A 26,500-nucleotide genomic window follows, 5' to 3' on the forward strand; every position below is an offset into this window, starting at 1 on the left:
ATGGTTCTATTGACTGCATAGTCTTTGGGACAAAGTATTTGCTCATAAATAATTGTTTAAAAAACAAAAGACAAACTCATCCAAATCATACACTCCTTCGTTTTATTTGAACAATGGGCATTAATCTAATGCATATATAAGTGAAGAAAAATACAGCACTCTGTTGTTACAGTCTAAGAGTGTAAAATACAATGATGCTCTATGAAAAGAGACCTACATGAATGTGACAGAGTGTTTTGAGTGGGCAGTTAAAAAGCCTTTAGAGTCCCCTAAAATCTGGAAATGAGCCCCCCCCCCAAAAAAAAATAAAACCATGCATTTGGCCTGACAGTGCTGTTTTCCTCTACTCAATCTCATTGGATGTCGCTACAGGGGCATTAGTCTCAGTTGCTGCAAAGAGGACAAAATAAAACATAAGGATGCAGCACCAGATGTTACTTAATTCTTTTTAGATACAAAAAAAATCTTACATCAGTTTCAGCAAATACACTATGCAGCCCAAAAATATTTGTTTAAAATATATTTATGTTGCACTACACACTAGCTGCTCTGTCCAATTTCTATGTCCCATTCAGCATTTGATTGCCCTATTTAGTTATTCATCTCCATTCCTGCAAGACCTTTTTCCAATTGTATCTACTTTGAAGAAGTTTACTTCTTAACCTTCAAGTTTTATTGTTGCATTACCTGTAGATAGTAGTATAAACTCATTTTCGAGACCAACTCAATACCAAGAACATAAAAATTAACTTGAAAAAATGTGATAAGGTTGAATAGTTAAAAAAGATTATTTTTTTTTTTTTAACCTGGAACTCTTACAAAGTACAACATGAGAAAAATCTCCAATTGATTTTTCTGCAACTATCTAAATTGTATGATTTTACAAATTCTTGCAAAAGAATCCTTTAAAGCATTTTGAAATAAATTGTAGTAATGCCCCATCCACTAAAAAATTCTGAAGACAACAACGTCTCTGTAATACTTCCCATGAAGACATTTTTTGCTTCATTTAAAAATATAGACATTTTATAGTCATTTTTATTTGTTTTTATCTGTACCTGAGCCTTTCAGGGTTTTTTTTTTGACAACTTTCAGCCTTATTCTTAAATGTGTATGGTTCTATTGACTGCATAGTCTTTGGGACAAAGTATTTGCTCATAAATAGTTGTTTAAAAAACAAAAGACAAACTCATCCAAATCATACACTCCTTCGTTTTATTTGAACAATGGGCATTAATCTAATGCATATATAAGTGAAGAAAAATACAGCACTCTGTTGTTACAGTCTAAGAGTGTAAAATACAATGATGCTCTATGAAAAGAGACCTACATGAATGTGACAGAGTGTTTTGAGTGGGCAGTTAAAAAGCCTTTAGAGTCCCCTAAAATCTGGAAATGAGCCCCCCCCCCCAAAAAAAAATAAAACCATGCATTTGGCCTGACAGTGCTGTTTTCCTCTACTCAATCTCATTGGATGTCGCTACAGGGGCATTAGTCTCAGTTGCTGCAAAGAGGACAAAATAAAACATAAGGATGCTGCACCAGATGTTACTTAATTCTTTTTAGATACAAAAAAAATCTTACATCAGTTTCAGCAAATACACTATGCAGCCCAAAAATATTTGTTTAAAATATATTTATGTTGCACTACACACTAGCGGCTCTGTCCAATTTCTATGTCCCATTCAGCATTTGATTGCCCTATTTAGTTATTCATCTCCATTCCTGCAAGACCTTTTTCCAATTGTATCTACTTTGAAGAAGTTTACTTCTTAACCTTCAAGTTTTATTGTTGCATTACCTGTAGATAGTAGTATAAACTCATTTTCGAGACCAACTCAATACCAAGAACATAAAAATTAACTTGAAAAAATGTGATAAGGTTGAATAGTTAAAAAAGATTATTTTTTTTTTTTTAACCTGGAACTCTTACAAAGTACAACATGAGAAAAATCTCCAATTGATTTTTCTGCAACTATCTAAATTGTATGATTTTACAAATTCTTGCAAAAGAATCCTTTAAAGCATTTTGAAATAAATTGTAGTAATGCCCCATCCACTAAAAAATTCTGAAGACAACAACGTCTCTGTAATACTTCCCATGAAGACTCTGACATTTTTTGCTTCATTTAAAAATATATAAAAAATATGTTTACCTGGACAAGGCCCACCCTCCAGTACAATATCATCAATGGCGATATCACTCCTGACGGATGAACCTCTGGTTGCCTCAAACACAATCTGGGACCGTTCAGAAAAAGAAAAGCTATTAATATGTTCTGTCTAGAGTCTGTCAGCCAGGCCGTTGTAGTTGAATCGAGACATTGTTTTTTGACGATTGATGTTGACATTTTACGTTTAATCCAAATGACTTCTGTTCTAAATTTTAAGCACGCGGATTGTGGAGTTTTAATATTGGATGGTGTGTGAAAATCAAATAAAAAACAAACAAAACAAATATAAATAAATAAATACATAAATAAATAAAGCTTTAATATTAAATCAAGCTGCATTTTTTTCGCCTTGCCTGATGTTGCCTGTCACTCTGGTACTCCACTGTGGCCCTCAACCAGGCAATGCTCTGCTCGCTGCTTCGTTGCCACAGCAAAATATCTCCTCCGTCTTTTTGGAGGCGGACACTGAGCTCGCCTGTGCTCGAGCCGTACATGTGGTAGTAGAAGCACAGACACTGAGGTCCCCTCGAGGCCCTCAGCGGGCGGGACAGCAGGCGAGCTGTCTCGCCGGGCAGCATGGGAGATGCTTCCATGTACAGGTAGTATCCTGTCAACCAAATATCATCATTGCTTGTACTGTCTGTAAAGTTTACATAATTGACTTTTGAGTGTTTTCAGATTTTCCCGGGATTTATTTTCACCATTGCCACCAGTCCCCTCCCCAAAAAAACATACGAACAGACACTTTTTGGAGGGTATGTCAAAAAAAAAGGTTTTGAGGACCCCTTGATATATCCTGTATTTTTCAGGCAAAATACAATGAACAGATGAGAAGATAGTTTCTCACCAAGTCCACTTGTGTGATCGCCTCTGGGTCCAGTGTACGAGGTTGGGGTGGGTCCCCTCCTCCACTCCCAGTCAGCAGCATCACTCTCCTTGTCTTGAGTGTAACCACAAAGGCCTGCTGTAAAGTCACAGCATCCTGGAAGGGATGAGGACATTCCTACAGCAAAAAGACACAAAAAATCAAATTTTTATTTTTTATTTTTTTTAATTTCTGAGTTACATAACGGGAACATATTGATTTGCTTAAAAAAAAAATCTCTGGACTCAATATTACCTGTCGCCAACTCACAGTCTCCTAGACTCATGGTGATGTCATCAAGAGCCACGGAGCCACAGTCCCACAGACTCCTGCAGGTGCTGACAAAAACAACCTGAACAGCAAAGGTGATTTTTTAGCCTCCGTCGTTGCATCACTGCCTTTTCATGAAGAAAACCAGTGACTAAGGACAAACTTGGCAGAATCACCGGAAACAAATCCAACTGTGGAGACGACTTTTTTTAAAAACATATTTTCTATACAGTCATCTATATTATTGTTGGTTCTGACTCTTTTTTTTTTTTCCGCACTACTTCACGAAACAACATTTTCACTTCCTCTCCTGACCTTGGCAGGCTGTGATGTCTGGAAGGTCACGTCTGCTGCTATCCAGATCCCTCTGGACTTCTCCCCTTGAGTCCAGATCTTCTCCTGGCTGCTGCCCTGTTGCAGATATACGGCAAGCGCTTGGTCCGTCTGGTTGAACCCTGCAGTTTTTCTTAGATGGTGAGTCACTTGAATATACTATGCATTATTCGAGATGCCAAAAAGTCAACTTAATGTCACTCACCCCTCAAAGAGAAGTAAAATCGTAGGCAGTACTTCATGTTTGCAGCCAGTGTCGGGCTGACTAAGCGACTCATGTAGCTGGACTGTGTGCTCAGCTGAGAGTGAGCCAACAAGAAAGTCCCTGAAAGAAAAGAGACAGTATTTTGTTGTTTTGTGGGAACACAATTGCATTTTAGTTTCAAAGTGCGATCACCTGATTTTAAGAATGAGAACATTATCGTGTTTTCTGCAAATATTGCACGTTTGATTTATTGTTGAATTGCATGTTTGTTGTCCTTAACTGCATATCAACCTATGCCACTGGAAAGAAAGACATCTCAGTCTCATCTTCTAAGGTCACAATGTTTCAATCGAAAGTAAACAAAACATGGCCGACTACCTAAATTATTATTCAGATTTTTACACTTGGAAATCTAGTAGATATGCTGACAGTAAAGACTTTATATTGTTGCCAAATCTAAAATATATTTGATGATTCAATGCAGAAGATGTGATAAATGCTAATATGTACTTACATACAATGGATAGACAGACAGATAGGCAGACAATGTGAAAAAAATACTGAGCTCAAGTTATGTAATGTTTTCAATTTGGCCATATTATTGTAGCGCAGACCTCTGCAAAGGTAGAACAATCCCGAATTCGACTAAGACTACAGTAAATACGTTCCACCTTAGTTCACTCTCCATACTTGGATTTTGCCCTAACGCTGAAATTCCCTTTCGGTGATTCATTCCATTCACTGAAATATATATTTAGAAATAATCCCAACATATGGCATCAGAAAAATGCACTGCAGTTCACTATGACATGGCATAATTTTACTGTCATATTTATTGTTTTTCATTTTATTGTTTTATATTTAAGTCTGGGGCGGCTCGGTGGAGCACTGTGTAGCACGTCCACCTCACAGTTAGGAGGGTGCGGGTTCGATTCCACCTCCGGCCCTCCCTGTGTGGAGTTTGCATGCTCTCCCCGGGCCCGCGTGGGTTTTCCCCGGGCACTCCGGTTTCCTCCCACATTCCAAAAACATGCTTGGTAGGCCGATTGAAGACTCCAGATTGTCCCTAGGTGTGAGTGTGAGTGCGATTGGTTGTCTGTCTCTGTGTGCCCTGCGATTGGCTGGCAACGAGTTCAGGGTGTCCCCCGCCTACTGCCCGATGACGGCTGGGATAGGCTCCAGCACGCCCGCGACCCCCGTGGGGACTAAGCGATTCAGAAAATGGATGGATGGATGGATGGATGGATATTTAAGTCCTAAAAGTCTTTTTTAAGAAAAATAGTAACTAATTTGGTTCACTACAGCCATCTGCATACTGTAGGTTAATAATGGAAAATATGGTGGAAGTCAAAAAGCAGCCATTGACTTCTCCTGCAACTGCTTCATAACGCAAAAAAAAAAAAAAAAAAATCAGATGTCAAAACAATGGAATGCTGGGACAAATAAGATTTGGGATGTACTTATCTTACCTGCTCCGGTTGTGTGGTCACCGTTCCTAAATATATTTGGTTTTACAGATACTCTCCTCCACAAAGATCCTAGTCCCTGGTCATGCGTGTACTGGCACATATCTGACTCAAAGTCACAGTTGGCAATGGAGGGGTCAAAAATCGGCTCTGTGAAGTAAATAAAAAAAAAAAGCATGGCTTGTAGATAGAGAGTCAGCAGTACGCTGTGTTCATGCAGCCCTCCGTACAATAGATGATGGAGTCTTACTTTTTTAGTCGTCGATGAATGTGGATGGTTAAAATGATAAAATATTCTTGCATAAAAGTAATATAAATATAACAAATTAAGAAAAAATTCCACACAACCATGTGTAAACATTTAAATCAGATACATTAAAAGATTGAATTTGATTTAAAGCCAACTGTTCTGAGTCATTAAAAGGTAGCAATAATATTTTGTGGTTCACCTGTGTCTGAGCTGCAGAATTCTGGTGAAAATGAAATGTCATCAATGGCAACATGGCCACCTCTTGGGCTATTGAAGGCCACCTCAAAAACCACCTGAAGGGTACAACATGCATGCATGCAGAGTTAGGAAGCTTTTTCTTTTCAGGTTTAGAGACCTCGTCCAAATCTTTATAATTCAGTATTGTATTTTCTTTTAGTTTTAAGGGTTTATTAGAACATTTTTAAAAGTGAAGAAAATTTGTATTTTGGGGATTTTAGCAAGAAAAATGTCATCAATGCTCAAAATTTGCTTTTGTGGGCCTTCATAAAATGGTGTGATGGCCAGATCTGGCCCTCGGGCCTTGAGTTTGATACCTGACTTTGGATGAAAGGCAAACTTCACCCTGGTCACCTGTTAATGAGACTGGAAAAAAAAGTTTATCCTGACCTGCACAGAGTACGGAGCTTTCATGTCAACCTGCGCAGGTGTCCATTCACCATATGTCCCACTCCAGTCACTTGAGGTCTCTGACTCAGCCCTCCACAGCTCCTGGTACTGACCCAGTTGATCGCGGGTGTAAACAGAGAAGAGGTTCCCTCCCTCGTCACTGCGCTGATAGTGAAACGTCAGGCAGCCAGACATGGGCACCATTGTCATGGGCGACACCAGTTTGGCCACCTCTTTGAAGGTTTTGGAGTAGATGGAGTCCACATACATAAAGTGACCTAGGAACCAATTTTTCATGCTATTTTCAGTAAACGTGTCAAGTACCAAAGCCGAAAAACAAACCACATAGATTATGAATTAGAACCCCTTTTAAATTAGGCAACGGCTAACTATTGCGTCATGGATCTGTTTTATGTTTTGTTCTCTGATCCAAATTGGAGATGGCATTCATTATCAACAACAGGAGAGGCTTGAAGTAAATTTAGTGTACACAGGCCAGAGCTCCATGTGGAATAGTATATTAATGGTGACCTCTACATGTGTACTGATGTTTCTGAAGAGCTTTGACACTACAGATTACTACTTTAAAAAAAAAAAAAAACTTTATTCATTCTGCTTTTTTCCCCTCTTCCATTACCAGTTCCATGCTTTGTTTCATTTGCAGATTAAAAAAAAAAAAAACTCGAGTACATTTCCTGTTGCTCTTAATACAACATCTTCGGATGACAGAATTTACTTCAGAACTAACAGATGTTGGCCAAAAAGAAAATCAAATCATGTGACTCATGTTTTAAAACGCTTAAAATGGGCTGCCAGGCCTTGGAAAACTCCATTTACTGTGCAGAATTTGAGCTAAATAACCCTGAAAGGTAAACTGTAACATCATTTCTTAAATAATCCCAACAAATGTAGTTCATTAAATCAACATGTAACAGTTTCACAACGATTTTCATGTTGCACTTGGTTTTACCTTTTTTTTTTTTTTTTATAAAAAGATACACTCTACTCTCATTGCCCTATGACCACTGGCAGGGTTAGAGGGGTGCGTTGCTGTGGATCCAGTAGACAGAAATACCATTGAGCTAAATTGCATTACATATTGTATAGCAACTCTATAACAAATGACTTTTGTTGTGTGTGTGTGTGTGTGTGTGTGTGTGTGTGTGTGTGTGTGTGTGTGTGTGTGCGTGTGTGTGTGGTAGTTTTGACATTGCCATTGGAAAAATTACTCCAGACAGTGAGAGAGAGCACATTTTTCCCAATATGCAGCCAACACTTCTTGTTGGTGCGCCATCAAGTTTTCCATTTAAAGAACTTTGGTCCCACTCAATAATAAAAACTGGGACCACTGACCATAGTTCAGATGGTCCCATAAATAAGACAGTGAGAGTGTTTATTCCAAAACCAGTTACATAAGTGGTATGTAAAGAGCAAATCATAAAAGCACTAAAACAGTTATTGTCAAAATACTTCTGGAATAAACTGCAGTAGTACACATTTTTATGTTTAAAGCCCTAATTTCTTACTGACCTGTCTTGTTGTTGTGTGTGTGGTCATCTGGCAGGTTGTTTTGAAGCAGCTGGCTTCCACCACCACCACCAACACTAGCACCCACAAACCAGTTCACATTCGCGTTCCACTGGTTATTGTACCCGCAAAGGTGAGACTCCTCGAAGTCACAATCTACATGCAAAATAGTGAGAGGAGAGAGAATTTGTGACTCTGTGTTTGTGTATGTCTTGGCTGAATCTGTTATAAAAATTCAAACTCTTTTTCCGATATTTCTCTACAACTTCGCTGATGACTAGAGGACCACATTAAAGTTTCACATGTGATCCACCCAAAAGTATTGTAAATAAACACCAGCTGAGTGCTGAGCAAAACCATATGGAGAGAAACACATGACACCTGTCATGGTGATTATGGTTGAGGTCGGAAAGGAAGTGTGTTGGTCAGGTCATGTGTGCAGCGAATTACTTAAATAAAACCTCAGATATAGTTTGATTGTTGTGAGTGAAGGAGTGACTTCACTGACCCAGGCAGTATCCGGGACTTATGTGGATTTCAAAAATGGCCACGCTGCTCCCAGCTGTCTGCCCAGGTATCCCCTCGATGACGACCTAATAGACAACACATGTCAAGTAACAGTAAACGTGGGATAAAGGGATGATATATGGGGTGGTTCAAAGGTCACATATCATAAATGCATACTATATACTGCCAGATAATCACAGGGCACACAGTGACGAACAATAAAAAATACATAGACATATTTTGTCAATATTTAAAATGGCATTTTTGTCATGCATAGGAGTTGGCTGTGTATGGTCCAATTTTTCCCCCCCAGTAGTGCTGACGAAATATTGTGGCCCTCTCCATTGTTTAGGTTGCCCTCCTCTATCTTATGTCAGGGTGCAATGTAATTTCTTAAAAGTCTGTAAAATACAAGTTTGAATATCTGTCTCTCACATTGAACAACGCTAACTATCATTCATTTACGACACTCTTGGAAATAAAAATAATAAATAATTCCACTCGACTCCTGTCGTATTTCTCCCCCCTCAGGTCTGGCCTGAAATATGTTTATGTGCTTAGGGTGTATGGTGCAGATGTGGCTAACCCTTGTGAAGGTCATGACCTTGTCAGAGTCAGAGCCACCTCTGCATATAACGTAAACATGTGCTCGACTGTTCCCACACAATGTTTAGTTTATTTTGCCACACTCTTTGCATTAAGGCCTGAATGTGAATTGTTGACTTGTATTTTTTTTTGGGGTGGATGGGGTGGGGGGTGGCGGTTGACTTTGGTCATGCACTTTTTTTGCCTACGTTGTTTTTACAGTATCAATATAAAATACATGTAAAAAAATATAAATATATACCATATAATAATATAAAATATATATTTTACCCGAGCAGTCTCGGTGCTGTTGGACAGGTCCATGCTTGCAATAACCCAGCTGTCTGACGGCATTTGGCTGTTCCACATTGGCCTGTCAAAGCTCCGTCCCTCTGTGCGCTGCAAGACTTGCAGGCTTCCTGCGCCGCTAATCTGGTAGACCAACCTCAGGCAGCTCCATTCGCTCTGCTCCAAAACTGGACTCAATAAGACTCCCGTGCTATCTGCACGTATGTCTAAGTCGTGCTCATCGTTCAAAGCAGCATCCACGGCGATGAAACGGCCTGCCATGTAGGAGAAAGTTGACATATGAAAAGAGTGAAGTTGTTTTTTCTGAATAAATCACATCGCGTAAATAGAAATTTAAGATCGACACTCTGGCCAAGGTTGTAAAATCTACGCCATTGACATATTTTTTTACTGTCACCCTGAAAAAATGATCCCATATGGACATATGGCTTGGATGTTTACTATTCACTTCTCAAATGACTGAAATTATTGGTCTATGTGTGGCCTGCGATTGGCTAGTGACTAGCGTGTACCCCTTATGCCACCAGAAGTTAGCTGGGGTAGGCTCTATCATGCCCGCTCATGAGGATGAGCGATTCAAACAATGTTGGATGGATGGATGGATGGATGGATGGAGGATTTCTCTGTAGAATAAATGATCTATTCATTCATCAGCAAGCTTTGATCGCTTAAAATAAACACAGACGTCACAATGTCATTGTTCCCAGCTCTCTTAAACTGCAGATTCGACCCAGTTTGAATGCCTAAATGTGCTCCAGCACAGAGTCCAGATGAGTCAATGGAGACCAGATGTGCTTCCCTTCACCAGCTCTACAACTGTGAGCCATTTTCATTGACAAATAAAACAATCAGCATCTTAAAGTTTTTTTTTTTTTTTTGATTTGGTGTAAACTTCTATAAGTGATAGGAGTGCAGATGAGAATGTATTTATAAAACAGCCCAATTACCATCTTTGTGCAGGATCCAGCTACTAAAGTCTCCATCTGACATGTAACTGCAGGTGTCGGCCTCAAAGTTGCAAGATCCCGGCAACAACTGCTTGTGGGCTTGGATGGCGGCTTCGGAGGAGAGGGGAGCAAAGTGAGAAAACAGAGTGAACGACGGCAAGTATGAATCACAGAAATTGGCAGTCAACAAAAACAGATCTTCGTGCACCAGCACTGGCACCGTCATTGAAAAGTACTTACCAGCAAGAGCCAAAAGATAGAAAGGAATCATTGCAATCTTCATTGGGCTAAATTTCTGCTAAGATATGAAAAACAAACAAAAAAAAAGGAGAAAAAAGTTTCCCTTTAAGTTTTGCAGTCTGAGTGTCTCTCCAGCTCACAGACTGGCAGCACACTGATGACTGTCCTGAATGTGGAAGTGTGTGTGTGTGTGGAAAGCAGAGCCGAGTAAAGAGGAGGGAGAGAGAGAGAGAGAGAGAGAGAGAGAGAGAGAGAGAGAGAGAGAGAGAGAGAGAGAGAGAGAGAGAGAGAGAGAGAGAGAGAGAGAGAGAGAGAGAGAGCGAGAGAGCGAGAGAGAGAGAGATGGTATAAGGAGTGAATGGGTGGAAACAAATAATTGAAGATGGTAGGAAAGTGTGAATGGTGAAATGGTGAGGATGGTAAAAGAAAGATTAGGCCAATAAGATTTATTAATGTGAATTGAACATGTAGCCTATATAGGGCTTCCAAAATTGCAATTGAAGTTTTCAAAATAGAAATGAAATATGGGCGAAAGTGGTTTAGAAGCAAATTTCAAACAAACAAAGTGGAGAAAAGGTCAAATTTGACTTCTGTAGCTTCCATTAGATATTTTGTGAGGGTTTTTCTTGCCCCTCAAGGAAAAGTCTGTTCCGCAGCTGGCAGTACATCCTTTCATTAATTTTCAAAAGTGCTTGGAATCATGGACGACCTTATTCTGGAATAGTTGCCTGTCAATAGCAGAGCACACAGCACTGCATACAACCAAAACTCATTTTTAACCTTTTCAGAGGATCTCTAATCAACAATGTGATTAAGAGGATTTCTTCTTCAACATAAGGTTGGGGCTCCAATAGAGAGCGAATGGTCACAGAATTTATTTTGGATTTAGATAATAAATTTAGTTTAAACAGACTGAATCCTTTCGATTTGATGATGCTTGGAGTTGACTTAGTAGGCTTGACCTAAATCATCTCATGTTGCCACAGGCCTCGACTAAAGGGGATTACCCGAGATGCAACAAGCTTCTCTCTCAACATCATCTGTTGACATTTATATCCAATTTATAAAACTTGTCACTTTGTCTGCACTCCAGCCCCAAAGTAGTCGGTCCTTATTCATAAATAATGGTAGCCACAATATTGCATTTATCACTGTACTCAGATTTACCCACTTTAGTTTTGAAAACAGCTATGTTTACAGTGTATTTCGATTGATATTTTTAACAAAAAAATGCTTACAATTTTTTTTTTTTTTTTTAAAAAAAGCATATTAATGTCCATTCATAATTTTTCCCTGGAAAAACACACGACAAAATTTGGCATCAGTTTTTGCCATTAATCATGTACTCGGTCTTATTTCTCATGTAGTTTCCTGGTTGACTCCCAAGATCACTAAATTATCATTATCCTAATTTGAATTCATAGATTTAGAGGTGACTCATCCACCAGTCGTGTCGAAAAGGTCTGACGGGTCCTTTTTTTGGGGGGAAATGCAACTCATCCCTGTGCTGAAGCCAAATGACTCACACACATCTTTCAATTATAATTGCAAAAATGTTGGGATTAAGTGTTTCAGAAGAGTTTCATTCTTCTTTTAGTCAAAAGAGCGCATTTGAAAATACCTGCTCTGTCTTTGTTGAAACCCCAACAAAACATCCATCATTTTATTGATTCAATGTTTTTCTTGACAGCACAATGCCAAGAAATGTTCAAACAGTCAAGATGTGTCATTTTCACCACATAAGAGATTCATGTTTGCATGATGACACAGCAATGGCATGTTCAAAAACTGAGATTTACGGCAGAGAGTGTAGAGGTTCACTCCCTGAGGAGCCTCCACCCTTTCTCTGGGAACACCCAGCTAAACTCTATTTCTCTAAACAAATGAAAAATCATACACATGAGGCTTATCAAGTTACATAATTTGATCAATATGATACACTAAACCTTCTTTGAGGGAACTTCTGTGGGGGAATCTTTCTTTGCACATTTAGTACTTAATCTATATCTATTTGTCATACTCCGGTGATAATTTACAAGTTGGTGTTCATCATGCTCGTGAAGTGTGATTATAGATTTATTGCATTTGATGGTTTATACACACAGACATACAGTACTGTGTATGCATCAATGCCTTGTTCAGCAGTTTGGCTTGATGCTGCAATATGTCAGCAGATTCAAAGTATCGGATGTGACGAATCTGCTTTATAAATTAACGCAAGAACGAACTCTATAAAGTAACTATAAAGTTTGCAAAGTTGATGCCCTCTGTTAATCTACATATAACATATCTGGGAAACAGATGAGCCTCGAAAACGTGATTTTTAATCAAATAATTATAAATGTTTATTCCTCATACATTAAGAATATAAAACCAAGGTGTGTATTTTTCTAATAATTCCACGAGTGGCAAAAAAAGATTGCTTCGCACAAAATACATTCAGTTATTTTTTTTCCATATTTGACAGTCGTAGCAAGAAGATACTCGTGAGAATGTCTCTATTTCAGCTGTTGCAGATTTGATGACATCACCAGTTAGTCATTGGTAGCTCTTAGCTAGTATAAACAAACTCTGTGTCTAGAATTTTTTTTTAAAGGCAACAAAGATTTCGTTTTGACATATTTAAACTATAAACTAGTCCTAGTTAATTGGACTTCCTCCAACATTGTGGAAGAAATGTCTTCTTACACGTTAACATGCATTAGATTGATCACGTTAAAAAAACAGCTATACTGATTGTATACTCATTATCTAATCAGCCTATTTGAAATGTTTGCTGTTGCTTTAAAAGGAGGCCATAGGTTTTCTGCATGAGAAGAGATAGGGGAAAAAAATAACTGCAATGGGCCAATGAAACATTGATGTGCTTAATGGGTTCATTCGGCATGAGAAATTACTAACGACACTTCTATGTGTATTGTACAGTATAGTATAGCCGAATCTGAAAGAGTAAAGTATAAGTCATTATTAATGGATTCTCACAAAACTGTTAGCAGAGTCATAACATTAGAAGTAGCCAACAGTACTTCAAATTCCATGAAGTCACAGCAAAAAATAAAAATAACAATGAGACAATTAACACCAACAGTTATGTCACAGGGATGGTTTTGTGTGCATTTTGTTCATGCACAAATGCAGTGTTGGCACTAAAATACTGCCAACTCTTTGCACTCCGTCCTTGTCTTCTGCAGCTGTTGTCACGGTAACAGGAAGGCTGTAGCTGACTACTTTCTGTATTACAGAGGTGGTGCAGGCATTATTGATCTACTCCATGAGGTCCTGGGGTGACAATAAAATATGGATTAGCATGTCAGGAGAGAACACCGCCCACCATATTTCCCAATGGTGGTTTGTAAAACGTCTGCCTTACAGATGAGAAGTCTCGAACTTGAATCTTGAATCTGGCCCGATTGTGTGGAGTTTGCATTTTCTCAGTGGGAGTTTGCAAGACCCCTGAAAAACACTCTAATGTAATTCCTCTAATAATGCTTCGGAACATGCAAATCTACGAGTGGCAAACAGCAAATATGCAGGGGGCGACTGTAGTTTTAAGTTGGAATAATCATAACAGCAAATAAGCGTAACTAGGCTGTGTATCAATAAATGCATTATTATTATTATTATTAGCCACGCCCCTCAATGTTTCAACCTAAAGGAATATGCCATATTTGATAGAAAGGAATATAAATGAAATATTTATTGGTTGTCCCTCGCTGACATGCTCTGCTCCCACTAATTACATGGGTGCAGGGGAGGAGTCAGTTAGGCTAAATTTAGACTCAACTCGGTCACTATATTTGGCAAATTTTTCAACCCTTCAAATGGTCAGCAACTTCAATGCTCGCCAAAAAATAGACGTTACAATCACTTAGGCATTGATATCATGATGTCATTTTCAGTCGATAGCGATAGCCTTGAGTTTGACACGTGGTATAGAAGATTTTGTCAAGACATTTTTTTTACTTTACTTCCCTTTAAGTATTAGTTTACTTTTTCACAAGAGACTTTTTACACAGGTACCAGTGCTTCTATAAGCACGGAGTCGGACTTAATTTCAAGTAAAGATACTTTTACCACGGATAGCAGTTGTGGCACCCATGCAGTAAGGCCAATTTAGCGGAAAAGGTTATAGCGCCCCCCGTGTCAGCCAGTGTTGAAATTGAGGACTGTGTTTACCTGACACAGTACTAGATCATATCACACTGTAGCCACCATTGATGATGATGATGATGATGATGATGATGATGATGATGATGATGATGATGATGATGATGATGATGATGAAACTTTTTTGAGTCTTTTTTGTGATCACGGTTCATTTAAATAAACCGACACGAGGATGATGTTGAGGAGGATGATGATGATGACAACGAAGCCCGCCTCTTGCCCAGCCTCTTCTGGCTGCAACGAAGCGTGCCAGCATCCGCAGCGCTTGTAAAGGGCGCTTTGTGCATCCCTAATCCGTTGTGATGTCACAGCGCAGGAGGAGGGGCTTCGCTCTCTGCTTTAGCCCGACAACTTGTCGTCGTCTGGAGGGGCGAACCGAACCGCAGCAAGCCGACCGAGCGAGCTGGCACCGGGGGGAGGAGGTGGCAACGATGCATCCGGCCTCTCCTCCACTGAAACGCAGGTAACACGATGGCCGACTGTGTGTTTTGTGTTACGTGTTTGTATAAGGCCTTGTTTTTACGACACCTGCCCGGATGCAAGCGTCTGGAGGCGCATCAAGACAGGTGACAGATTGCTCCACTATTACATAACATTTCACCGAGATAAATGGTGGTTGATCCATCGGGAAAGATCACGTCATGCTATTTTACACATTGCGTGCATTTCATTACACAATATTATGTTTGGGAGACGCTGTCTGTCTCTCTTTTTTTTAATACCCAGCTGCTCCTTCATTCCCATCGTGCTGCCAGATAAATGGCTTAGTTGAGCGCTGCTAACGTAAGAGAATCCTCAATGCAGTCGGAAGGGATTGAAGCATTCGACAGTTGGACATCCATTCCGTGTGTTTCATGGATTTTGCAGATATGTAGTTGTTATTATGCAAACACGGTGCAAGAAACATGACTGTGTGTGTGTGTATGTCTATGACAGAGAGAATACAGGGAGGAGGAGAAATGATGCATCAATTATTAAAAGGTAAAAAAATCCTCATGAGTGATAACAGAGCAAATCAAATTATTTTTTACTGGATATACCATTTCTATCTATCTATCTATCTATCTATCTATCTATCTATCTATCTATCTATCTATCTATCTATCTATCTATCTATCTATCTATCTATCTATCTATCTATCTATCTATCTATCTATCTATCTATCTATCTATCTATCTATCTATACACATATACACATATACACATATACACATATACACATGTACACATACATGGGTGGCACAGTGCACTCATAGGTTTGGAATTTTGTCCCGGAGTTCTGAAGTTTGAGATGCAAATCTCTTGCGGTGTGGTTTACCGACTGTTTTCATGTTATCTCCAAGCTTGTGTAGGTATTCAGGCTTCCTTCCATCTTCTAAAATTGTGCTTTTAACTTAATTCGTAATCAGCTTTATTAAGGACACAATGAGCCTATAGAAAACTACAAAATTAATACATACAATGAAATAATTAAAAAAATGTGCTGGGTTAGCTATTTCACCTAGTTTGGGTTACTTTTAAGTCAGTGGTGAAAAAATGCAATTAAAGTATATGTATCGTATGCTATAATCAGCTGTTTTCATTGGACTCAGACAGGCATTTCAGATAAGGTTCATGTTAGTGCAGTACAATATTTGATTCTGGCTTCGGGTGCAACTCTCGATTATGTGGGTCATTGTAACGTCACACAAGGCAGATATCACTTATGTATTGCATGATGCCTTTCTGTACTTCCATGTTTGCTTGATATTGCATAACACACTGTTCCCGCCATACCGAAAAATTTCAAATTTGAGGTGTCATATTATACTACTACTAATAATAATAATAATAATTAATAATAATAGTAATAATACAACCAGGGTTCAGGATATCCCCCGCCTATTGCCGATGACCGCTGGGATAGGCTCAACCACGCCCGCGACCCCCGTAGGGACAAAGCGTCACAGAAAATGGATGGACGGATAATAATAATAATAATAATAATAATAATAATAATAATAATAGTAATAATAATAATAATACCATCCTAAAAATTTAACTTTTGTTTTATGTAAAAGTTGTGGGTATCGCTCAGATGTGTTTCGCTAAAGCAGGGGTGCCCAATACGTCGATTGCCTAGCCACTACTGGTCGATCGCGTGACATTAAAATGTTTTTTTCGCACTTGACGCGTGCGCAAACAACGGCTCTAATAACACGCTAGCTCGCGAGTTCCCTCTAATTGTCAGAACCCTGTTTTTCTCTTAAACTTAAGAAAGGGTATAAAAAGGGCAAAAAAAACCGATTTTTTTAAAAAAAGTATCACTTTCATAAGGAATGGGAGGACTTTTTTTCACGATGATATATATATAGTTCCATGTGCGATCATTTGGACTTCCGAAAATTACGTCAGCCATATAGATAGATAGATAGATAGATAGATAGATAGATAGATAGATAGATAGATAGATAGATAGATAGATAGATAGATAGATAGATAGATAGATAGATAGATAGATAGATAGATAGATAGATAGATAGATAGATAGATAGATAGATAGATAGATAGATAGATACTATATGTAATTAAAAAAAAATTTAGTGGGTAGATCTTTGTGACTTGGTCATTTCAAAAGTAGCTTGCGAGCTGAAAATGTTTGGGCACCCTTGCGCTAAAGTGTTCCTTTTGCTAACCTTAATTGAGGTGTCTGCAATTATTTAGACGTTGTGCTTTTGTGACCTCCTGGATAGATTTGTGGCTGTGCTCTTGGGGTAATTTCTGTAGGCTGGCAACTCCTGGAAAGGTTCACCACTATTCCTACCATTTGAAAATACAATTACAAGGAGTTAAACAGGTGATGGGTTTCAATTTCAGCCTTTTCTCCAGTGTCACTTACAACAAATTCACTTCACATTGTCTTTGTTTGACAAAAGCTAATTTTACTGAAGAGATTTCACATTCCTGTAACTGTTTTTTCTTGTTGTTGAGGGGAGTATATGCCCAAGTAGCACGTGTGCTGTTGACAGTGGGTGTTTATCAGGAGTGGATTAGTGAGTTAATGGGTTAGCAAATCCCCAACCCTGCAGCTTTCACTGCACCCTGACAGATGGAAGTGTAGCACTGCTGAAGGCCCAGCAGATCTACCGCTGCTCTGCTGGGCCATCTGCGGCTGGGCCAAGAACTCCTTACTGAGCCTCTCTCCAAGGTGCGTGGCGTCTACCACAAAAACTGTGCAGGGAAGATCATCCAGCATTCTCCCAGTCGACCCTGGCAGCTGGCTGGATTTCAAATCCAACTTTGGGCACCTTATTAACCTCAGCCCTGGGTTCACCGTCTCCCTTTTCTCTATGTATTTGATTACTCGACTTCTGACCCCACCTTATGGTGATGGGCATCATATCATCAGACAGCGATCAGTTTTCATGTTAATTCTAATCAGGTGAATACATCATTTAAACCTTTCCTCCCAATATTAAGCTATCATTACTCAGTGCAATTTTAGTTGCATACTGAGTTACTCACTGGCAGTAGCTGCTTAGAACAAAAGCTCATGTGGGATCAGTCACGGGATGTCTGGAGCTGTATTGGTGGCGTGTAAGACGCAATTACTCCTTTTGAAAGAAGGACGGGGGTCAGAGTGGGAGTAAATTTTTTGTGCACTATGTACACACTACAAAGACAATATAAGGAACAATTACGTATAATAAATTAATAAAATTAATAAAATATATTACATTGAACATACAAATTTTTTTATTGCTTTATTAATGCGCATAGACAGTGCAAAAAAAATAAAGCAACATTTGCTGTAGACACACACATTATTTTATAGCAGGTTCCTTAAGGGGTCAAGCCATACATATGCCCAATGCGGCTTGTTTGTGAATTGCGACCAATAACAAAAAAAAAAGAAAAAGAAAGCAGACAAGAAATCTTTTCCTACTAAAAGGCAATTACATTGGCGCTGGAATCATTTGTGACCACGTCATCATTATGCTGATGAGTTTCATGATATCATCTCTTCTGGACTGGCCCATGCAAATATTTTATTTTAAACTCACACTCAATTTCACAGTTACTTAATACAATAAATAACAAAGTGTCCTTCCAGACAGCCTATCATGAAACACTTCATGGTAGATTATTTTAAACAACGATTATAAAGGTAAGCCTTCATAACAAATGACGCTAGTTCTCAATCTGCACATTTGGTTCTTTTCTGGTTTTCCTTAATCAGTAAGATTGTAATCTCAGAACACACAGCAAAGGCTAGCAGAGGAAATAACTGATGGATACCCTGATAGCCTCATCATATTTAATCAGCCTCACAATTGGCCTTGTAACCACCAGGACACTTATTATCCAGATCACTGACCCATCCGTTGCTCTCTGTCACTTCTTATCCAACATCAGCAAAATATCCCTGTTTGTCTTCCCACCCTGACTCCTCTTTGACCTTTGGTTAAATTTACTTGAATAACCACAAGGGATCTCCAAACTTATGTCCTCAATCAATCAAGACCAGCTTTAGTCAGTGATTCTCACAGTACAGAAACATGCATGTAGGTTTCACTGAAGACTAAAATTTCCTACAAATATTAGTGGAGGTAGCTATGATGAAGGATTACCCCGTTACCTCCTTAAAAAGGTAAAGAATATTGGTGGAACGCAAGTCATTCTATCCCCTTTTCAGTGTTGCGTGAACAGCATTGGCACCAAAATGTCTTTGTCTCTGGATGTTCTATTCCGAGTACGTTGCCTTGACATGAGCGTTAAAAATGTAACAATTTAACACAACACTCTTGAAAAAAGTGTACGTTCAAATCGGATACACTTTTTCAAACTCTTACAAACAGACGCTTTTCCATTCTTTTTGTCTGATAATTTGTTAGTATTGTCTTCTGTCTCTGTTTCTGAAGGGTTTCCGTGTAAGTGAAAGGACTATGTTTTAAAAATTGGAGTCAAATCACCCCAGTAAAATGAGCCAGAAATATCCGGAGGAGGGAAGTGGAGAGGTGGATGAGGAACGCCCTGGAGCTTCAGTTTCTCAGAGGACCAGGCAGAATAATGTTTCAGAGCCTGGGGAACCTCCAATACGTCGACCCTGGAGGCCATGTCAAATGCTCAGTCCAGATGGAGAGTTGAATCCAAATGACCATCATCATCACCATCTTCAACCTCCTCATCATCACCACCCACCTGCAGGTCGTGGTGGTCCACAACGGCATCGCCGGCGTCCACCATCACTACAAGGTCAAGGGCAAAGTCGGGCTAATTTTTCTGGCTCTACCCCAGAGGCTGTTCCCTCCTATGAATGTCAAAATACCGAACCGCGTCCTGTCCACCAGCTTCGGCCCGCTGTCACCCGTTACCGCCGTCGTGGTGACCCAAATCCGAGACTCAAAGGTCAAAGACAGAGACCATTAATGAAGGAGATGCAGGAATCGTTAACCGTTTCAGACCACAGAGAAGGTCATACAGAAATGACACTTCAGAAAAACATGGCAGATGGTTTTTCTAAGGAAGAATTACAGGACAGAGGATCTCCTCACCTGACTCCTGTTGCTGTGGTCACCCCAACCCACCTCTCACCAGGACCAGTACGTCCTGACCTCAAACAAGACCTCCAAGAAAGTGGTGTTGACTGTAATAAAGAAGTGAAGGACAACGATAAGCCAGGACCTTTGGAGAATGGATCAGATCAGCACTCAAGCACGGATCCCTCTAGCTGCGCCTACGACAACCTACAGGCGGTTCAAGAAGGAAGAGCGGTATGTGTAGACAAAACGGTGGAAAATCAGGAGGAAGAGATGGATGCTCATGTTCTAGATGTTGAAGCTCAGGGGAGTGAAATCACTGATCTCTGCTCAGACACAGAAAGTGCTGCCTCACTTAGTAACGACGGACCTCTTCACAGCCCGCCGCCGCTCCAGTCCCCAACTCCACCATCATCTCCCGAAGCACCGCTTTTCCCACAACTGGACCACTTCAGTGAGGAAGCCAGTATGAGTCCTCTGCCCGACAATGACATGCTGCCTGAAGACGACGATGAGTGCTCTGAATCACCCTTGGAATACTACCCCAAAACCTATGCAGACTTTTATACCGAGTCCCACCAAAAGTCTTACGTGGAACCGGTTGATAATTCAGAGACAAAATCCCATCCCAAATGCTTTCCAGAACCCTTTAAGACTTCCTATTCTGAAGCACTCAAAGAACCTCGCATGCAGTCTCATCAGAAGTCGGAGCCGTATGAGCCCCACCGTGAGCCATTTACCAACCATAGACAGGAGAATGTCCAAAAAGCCTCCCCTTCCAAGGGCTCCCATCACGCACCAAGGCGAGGCAAAGAGCGAAGTTCCCACCCCTCTCAAGTGGACAGCTCTGTCGGCTGCCGGCTGCACCACTACGACGGTCAGTCTGATGGAGAGGGGGGCAGCGCTACTCAAAGCCCCATTCAGAAAACTATTCGGCAAGCAGATACACAGACAAAACACCTGTCATCTGTGCTAAGCAGCTCAAGAGATGAGGTTGGTCTCTCAGCTGAAGAAGGTACAAAGGTTCCAGGAGATGCCATCAGCCTGGTAATAAAAGACATTAGGGAGGCCATTGAAGAGGTTAAGACCAAGACGATCCGCTCCCCTTACACACCTGACCAGCCTGTGGAACCCATTTGGGTAATGAGACAAGAGATTAGCCCGACAGAGGAAGTTGACCCACTACAGATGATGGCAGGCCGTGTAAGTACAACCTCCATTTTTCACATTATTTTGTTTTGATGAGCGCTTTGCCTCTACATATGCACTATATGTCATTGAAGAGTGTGAGTGTGACTGTCTGTTTCTGTGTATCTACCTTTTGAATAGTGAGTGATCTGAGGCCAAATTTCTGGTGAATCAGAATTTAAATTGTTTAGAAAGTAGGTGAGATATAAGGACAAATACAGTACAGTAATCCCTCGTTTATCGCGGATAATTGGTTCCAAAAACCACCCGCGATAAGTGAAATCCGCAAAGTACGGTCACCAACAAGAAGTACTGGGCAGGCTAACGAGTTAGCGGAAAGATGCTAATTCGTGATCGTGCTAACACGTGAAAACGGACTTCTAAAGGAATGTAAACGAACATTTAGAGCAATACTACATTGTCCTAAAGGTTAGACACATGTTTCCTCAATTTAGAAGTTTTATTTTGACTTTTAAATGTTTTTTTTTAATTTGGAAAAAAAAATCCGTGATGTAGTGAAGCCGCAATAAACGAAACGCGAAGTAGCGAGGGATCACTGTAAATCCTTTCAGATATTGCAGAGGCGTCAACTTCAGGTCCAGGAAGTAGAAACCCCACGACAGTTTAGCTTTAGCCATAGGTGGTTCTAATCAACCAACAGGTAAATTAGTTAGTTCCCGGGAGCTAGGCTAAGTAGGTCAGAAGCACCTGTGGCTAAAGCTAAACTGTGGCATAGTTTGGACTTTCTGGTCACCTCTGTCAACTACTGCATGTTTGCCAGCTCTGAAAGAACACCTCTCTGCAAAAACAATGTAACATGGTCTTTGATTCATTGATGTGACTATTTATTCTGACTTCAAAATTCAATTTTTACCTTTCCTTTCACATTATTCAACGTCATCCCTCTCCCAGTCAGTGTCCAGATCTCCATCCCAGCATGCCTCTATGTCAGATCAGGAGTCTGGCAGTCCATTGAATGTCGAGTCCTCCAGAGCAGGCCATTCTCAACAATATCGTGAGGGCCAAGGCCACCCTTCACATCAGATGGATGCTGCGGTGCAACCGCATCCATATGTGCAGCCGCAGCAACAGCAGCATTACCAACAGAATCAACAGCACCCATCTCAGCAGCCACCTGTCCAAGAGGTGACGTCATGAAATCGTTCAAACATAAGAAAGCCCTTACATGTGAAATATTTCAGTTGTTTATGGAAGATTGTTGTGCTTTTTTTTTTTTATTTAGTTTCGCAGATCTCTTCCTCAATTTCCCACATTTGTGGATGGTGAGTACACACTAATTGGATGATCATTGTGTTGAGACATCCAGTACGTGTGGATTTTTGTGTCTAATGAGCGTATTTCATCTGCATAGTCCCGGGACCATGTGACCCCGATGACCTTATTGACGGCATCATCTTTGCCGCAACATACCTGGGCTGCACGCACCTGCTGTCGGAGAGGACACCCACAAAGAGCGCCCGCATGCAACAGGCACAAGAAGCCATGAACAGAGTGCGGGTAAGGACAATGAGTTTTATAATGTAGATTTTTTTTTTTGGGACATTGAGGCTGGCATGAAATTCAAATATTGCACCGAAATGATAAATTAGACATTAAGTTACTGCAAAGTTGGGCTACAAGCTGCAAAGACAGAAAAAAAATGTGGCTTATTTGTGTGACACTCTAGTGAGTTCTTAAATAACGTGGACGTGCCTGTAAAAAATTTGTGATTTAAGGCAAGGCAGCTTCATTTATATTGCGCACTTTATATACTGTCCATGTGCCTCGCAAAAATGTTTTGAAGGGATTTACAAACAACAACACACACCAAAAACAAAATATTACAAGACATTTAAAAGGAAATGAAAGAAAGAAATAGTAGCCTACTATTTAAATATGTGGAAGAAGAATCAGTTCTCAATTACCTCATTTATGCCTCTAATCTAAAAACAAACACCGGTTAGAAACAGAAAGTGTAACTGATGAGGTAGCAATCATTTGTCATGTAGTGTTTGCGGGCACACTCCAGCAGTCTCGTAAGAAAAAAAAAAAAAAAGAACTCCTTCCAACTGATAACATTTACTGCTGGAGTAAGACTATGAGGGATAAAGTGCTTTTCAGGGAAAACAGGTCAGTGTGAGACCACAAAGGTGTGTGGTTAAAAAAATAAATAAATAAAAAAGAAACTTTACAATTAATTATATATTTCTATATTTCTGCAGGCAGCTCAGAAGCAGGCAAAAAACAGGAAAAAAGTAAGTTGTCTCATTTGTTTTTTTATAAAAATTCGATTTGAATGGAGATTAGTATTATCAAAGGTTACCAACCGCAAGTTAAACCACCAGTTAGAAGTCGCATGGCGTACGTAGGGACGGACAGACAGACGGATAGACATTGACATAGTAGAGAGACAGAGAGAGAGAGAGAGAGACAGAGAGAGAGAGAGAGAGAGAGAGAGAGAGAGAGATTATCTGTGTAATATAATTATTTCTAAATGTTTTTCTTTATTCTGTTTTTGTCTATGTTGATGCTTCTGTAGAGTCCTGACAGTGACACTCCATGTACTGCTGAGGTGGATCTTTTTATGTCCACGCAAAGAATCAAAGTCCTCAATGCAGATACTCAGGTAGAGATGCATTGGACATTCACATTAAAATTAATTTGCAACTTTTAATAAGTTTCTCTGAACATCAACCTTTTTTTTGGGCTACCAGGAGTCTTTAATGGATTTGCCGCTGAGGACCATCTCCTACATTGCCGACATTGGCAACATGGTAGTCCTGATGGCCCGTGGGAAGATGGTCCGGTCCCGCAGCGCGCAGGAAAACTTGGAGCACACCGCGGAACAAACCACCATGTCCAATGATGACAGACGGCTCTACAGGATGATCTGTCATGTCTTTGAGTCCGAAGATGTGAGTCACCGTTTTGGCTATTTAATCTCATCATCAGATGGGTTCTGTTGGCTATAGATAGGATGATTTGTATTTTCAAGCTGATCTTTAAAAGTGAAGATTATATCCATCATGTTTACTTGTCAGTTTATGTAGTTGAGTGGTGCATGACATTGCCAAACACAAATCACCTAATTCAAATCCCATGTAGAGAACTTTGCTGATGAAAATGTCTTCATCTCTTCAACAGGCCCAACTTATTGCTCAGTCAATTGGACAGTCCTTCAGTGTGGCCTATCAGGAGTTTCTCAGGGCCAACGGCATCGACCCCGAGGATCTGAGTCAGAGAGAGTACAGCGACCTACTCAACACTCAGGATATGTACAACGATGACCTCATACACTTCTCCAAGTCTGAGAACTGTAGAGATGTAAGTGAACCAGCAGGTGGCGGTAGAGTGCTTTTGACTTTGTTACTGTTCCGTGTTCCTCAAATATTTTCAGATTTAGTGACCCAAATTTCTAAGTTCGAACAGTTCTTCAAACCAAAGTTTATTCTAACGTAATGTTATAATTACAGTAATTATTTGCATGAAAAACATAAGATCAAAAAGCCAAACTTTCCTTACCTCAGGTTTACATTGAGAAGCAGAAGGGGGAGATTCTGGGTGTGGTGATAGTGGAATCGGGTTGGGGGTCCATCCTCCCCACCGTCATCATTGCCAGTATGATGCACGCCGGCCCCGCAGAGAAATCCGGTCGTCTCAATATTGGCGACCAGATCATGACCATCAACGGTACCAGTCTAGTGGGTTTACCACTCAGCACCTGCCAGAGCATCATCAAGGTAAGGTGGCCACGTTAGATTTTTCGGACTCAACAGAACTCACCTTTTCTATTGGCTAATCGAATTCAGTCTTCCCTCAGGGGCTCAAGTCTCAGTGCAGGATCAAGATGAACATTGTCCGGTGTCCACCCGTTACCATGGTGCTCATCCGCAGGCCGGACCTCAGATATCAACTGGGCTTTAGTGTCCAGAACGGCATAGTGAGTATTTTTGCCTCTTGAGCGCAAACAATTGTCTTTCTATGGAACTGTTATGTTGGGTACAACAAATGTATACCGTATTTTCCGCACTATAAAGTGCACCGGATTATAAAGCGTACTTCCAATAAATGGCCCATTTTAAAACTTTGTCCACAGCCAGTGAGATTATCTAAAACCTTCACATTTTGATGAGGTCACTGAGAGGGTCATTTACTTAAGTGATCATTATGAACCTGACATTATTAACTACCGTATTTTCCGCACTATAAGGCGCACCGGATTATAAGGCGCACCTTCAATGAAAGGCCCATTTTAAAACTTTGTCCATATATAAGGCACACTGGATTATAGGGCGCACCTTCAATGAATGGTCCATTTTAAAACTTTGTCCATATATAAGATATATACATTTGGCCCGCGGGCCGGACTTTGGACACGCCTGCTGTAGTGGCTCAATATTGGTCCATATATAAGGCGCAGCTGATTATGAGGCGCACTGTTGGCTTTTGAGAAAATTGGAGGTTTTTAGGTGCGCCTTATAGTGCGGAAAATACGGTACAAAATTTTTCCTATACCCATTGTTTCACACGTGCTCATGTGCAGATCTGCAGCCTAATGAGGGGTGGAATAGCAGAGCGGGGCGGCGTGCGAGTTGGCCACCGCATTATTGAAATCAACAGTCAAAGTGTTGTGGCGACACCTCACGAGAGGATCGTTCAGATCCTGTCAAACGCCATGGGAGAGGTATGTTTGTCTTTCACTAGTTCAATTAAAAAAAAAAATCCCAGTCGGAGAATACTTTTCATTTGTCTTCCTGAGTTGAACATGTTGAGACGAGATAAAACGTTGGCCATCTCTGTTCCAGATCCACATGAAGACGATGCCTGCAGCCATGTACCGCCTGCTTACAGCACAGGAGCAACCTGTCTACATCTGAACACACCTTCATCACGCCCCATTTTCTGTCTGTTCATCCAGCTTTCACTCCTTTAAGTAGCTTCCACCTCTTAGCAACCTGTTTGACATCACGCTAATTGCCTTAATCTGTACAGTGCACAACAACAGACATCAACAGAGGAACAAGTTTATTTATTAATTTATTTTTCATTTGAGCCACGTGCTCCTGTGATGTGGTACAGTATGTCGGACCAAAGATAAATCAACGGTCTTATTGTGCATATATAGGAGGCAGACAAGAGTAAATGTTATTTTTGGTTGAATAGCTGTAATATCTGAATGTACACTACATAATGTTGGACCTTAATATTGTCAGGGCAACCCAAATGTTAAACAAGTGAAGCAAAGCATGTTCATTTCTGCTAAATAAACCGAAGGCAATCACCAACACCGCCTGGTTTTGTATTTGACACAAAAGTGGAT

The 26,500-nt window shown here is 40.3% G+C and overlaps 2 protein-coding genes across 5 annotated transcripts; one reads left to right on the forward strand and one right to left on the reverse strand.

Moving 5' to 3' along the window:
- Nucleotides 1–81: 81 nt before the first annotated feature.
- LOC148389948 (MAM domain-containing protein 2-like) lies at nt 82–10,467 on the reverse strand. The gene is made up of 15 exons (XM_088392425.1): nt 10,306–10,467; nt 10,066–10,176; nt 9,101–9,372; nt 8,226–8,310; nt 7,721–7,873; nt 6,191–6,468; nt 5,763–5,856; nt 5,317–5,463; nt 3,848–3,967; nt 3,625–3,764; nt 3,295–3,391; nt 3,022–3,177; nt 2,528–2,781; nt 2,157–2,241; nt 82–1,504 (listed from the first exon to the last, which is right to left on the reverse strand). The coding sequence occupies exons 1-15, from the start codon at nt 10,346–10,348 to the stop codon at nt 1,458–1,460; spliced, it is 2,082 nt and encodes a 693-aa protein (XP_088248551.1). The 5' UTR covers nt 10,349–10,467; the 3' UTR covers nt 82–1,457.
- Nucleotides 10,468–14,697: 4,230 nt separating this feature from the next.
- Nucleotides 14,698–26,465, forward strand: LOC148389949 (amyloid-beta A4 precursor protein-binding family A member 1-like). 4 transcript variants are annotated; one of them, XM_088391168.1, is made up of 14 exons: nt 14,699–14,935; nt 15,409–15,453; nt 19,375–21,195; nt 22,093–22,326; nt 22,424–22,463; nt 22,553–22,698; nt 23,403–23,435; nt 23,720–23,806; nt 23,895–24,095; nt 24,325–24,504; nt 24,708–24,920; nt 25,001–25,120; nt 25,724–25,864; nt 25,986–26,465. In XM_088391168.1, the coding sequence occupies exons 3-14, from the start codon at nt 19,435–19,437 to the stop codon at nt 26,055–26,057; spliced, it is 3,228 nt and encodes a 1,075-aa protein (XP_088247294.1). In that variant the 5' UTR covers nt 14,699–14,935; nt 15,409–15,453; nt 19,375–19,434; the 3' UTR covers nt 26,058–26,465. The 4 variants fall into 4 exon arrangements, with proteins under 4 accessions (XP_088247296.1, XP_088247294.1, XP_088247295.1 ...); XM_088391169.1 differs by lacking the exon at nt 15,409–15,453 and having other exon boundaries at nt 14,699–15,038; XM_088391167.1 differs by lacking the exon at nt 15,409–15,453.
- Nucleotides 26,466–26,500: the final 35 nt, after the last annotated feature.

This window comes from Syngnathus floridae, chromosome 12 (genome assembly GCF_059516105.1).
Source record: "Syngnathus floridae isolate MCC-2025c chromosome 12, RoL_Sflo_1.0, whole genome shotgun sequence".
In the NCBI taxonomy this organism is placed as follows: Eukaryota; Metazoa; Chordata; class Actinopteri; order Syngnathiformes; family Syngnathidae; genus Syngnathus; species Syngnathus floridae.

Bases quoted from the DNA above. Each gene is read 5' to 3' on its own strand.
- LOC148389948 (XM_088392425.1), bottom strand. From the start codon at position 10,348: ATGAAGATTGCAATGATTCCTTTCTATCTTTTGGCTCTTGCTG. The intron at 9,373-10,065 runs GTAATTGGGCTG...CCTACATGGCAG, and splicing joins CTGGATCCTGCACAAAGATG to GCCGTTTCATCGCCGTGGAT. The intron at 7,874-8,225 runs GTCAGTGAAGTC...TTTTGCATGTAG, and splicing joins AAGTCCCGGATACTGCCTGG to ATTGTGACTTCGAGGAGTCT.
- LOC148389949 (XM_088391169.1), top strand. From the start codon at position 19,435: ATGAGCCAGAAATATCCGGAGGAGGGAAGTGGAGAGGTGGATGAGGAA. The intron at 22,327-22,423 runs GTGACGTCATGA...TTTTTTATTTAG, and splicing joins AGCAGCCACCTGTCCAAGAG to TTTCGCAGATCTCTTCCTCA. The intron at 25,121-25,723 runs GTGAGTATTTTT...GCTCATGTGCAG, and splicing joins TTAGTGTCCAGAACGGCATA to ATCTGCAGCCTAATGAGGGG.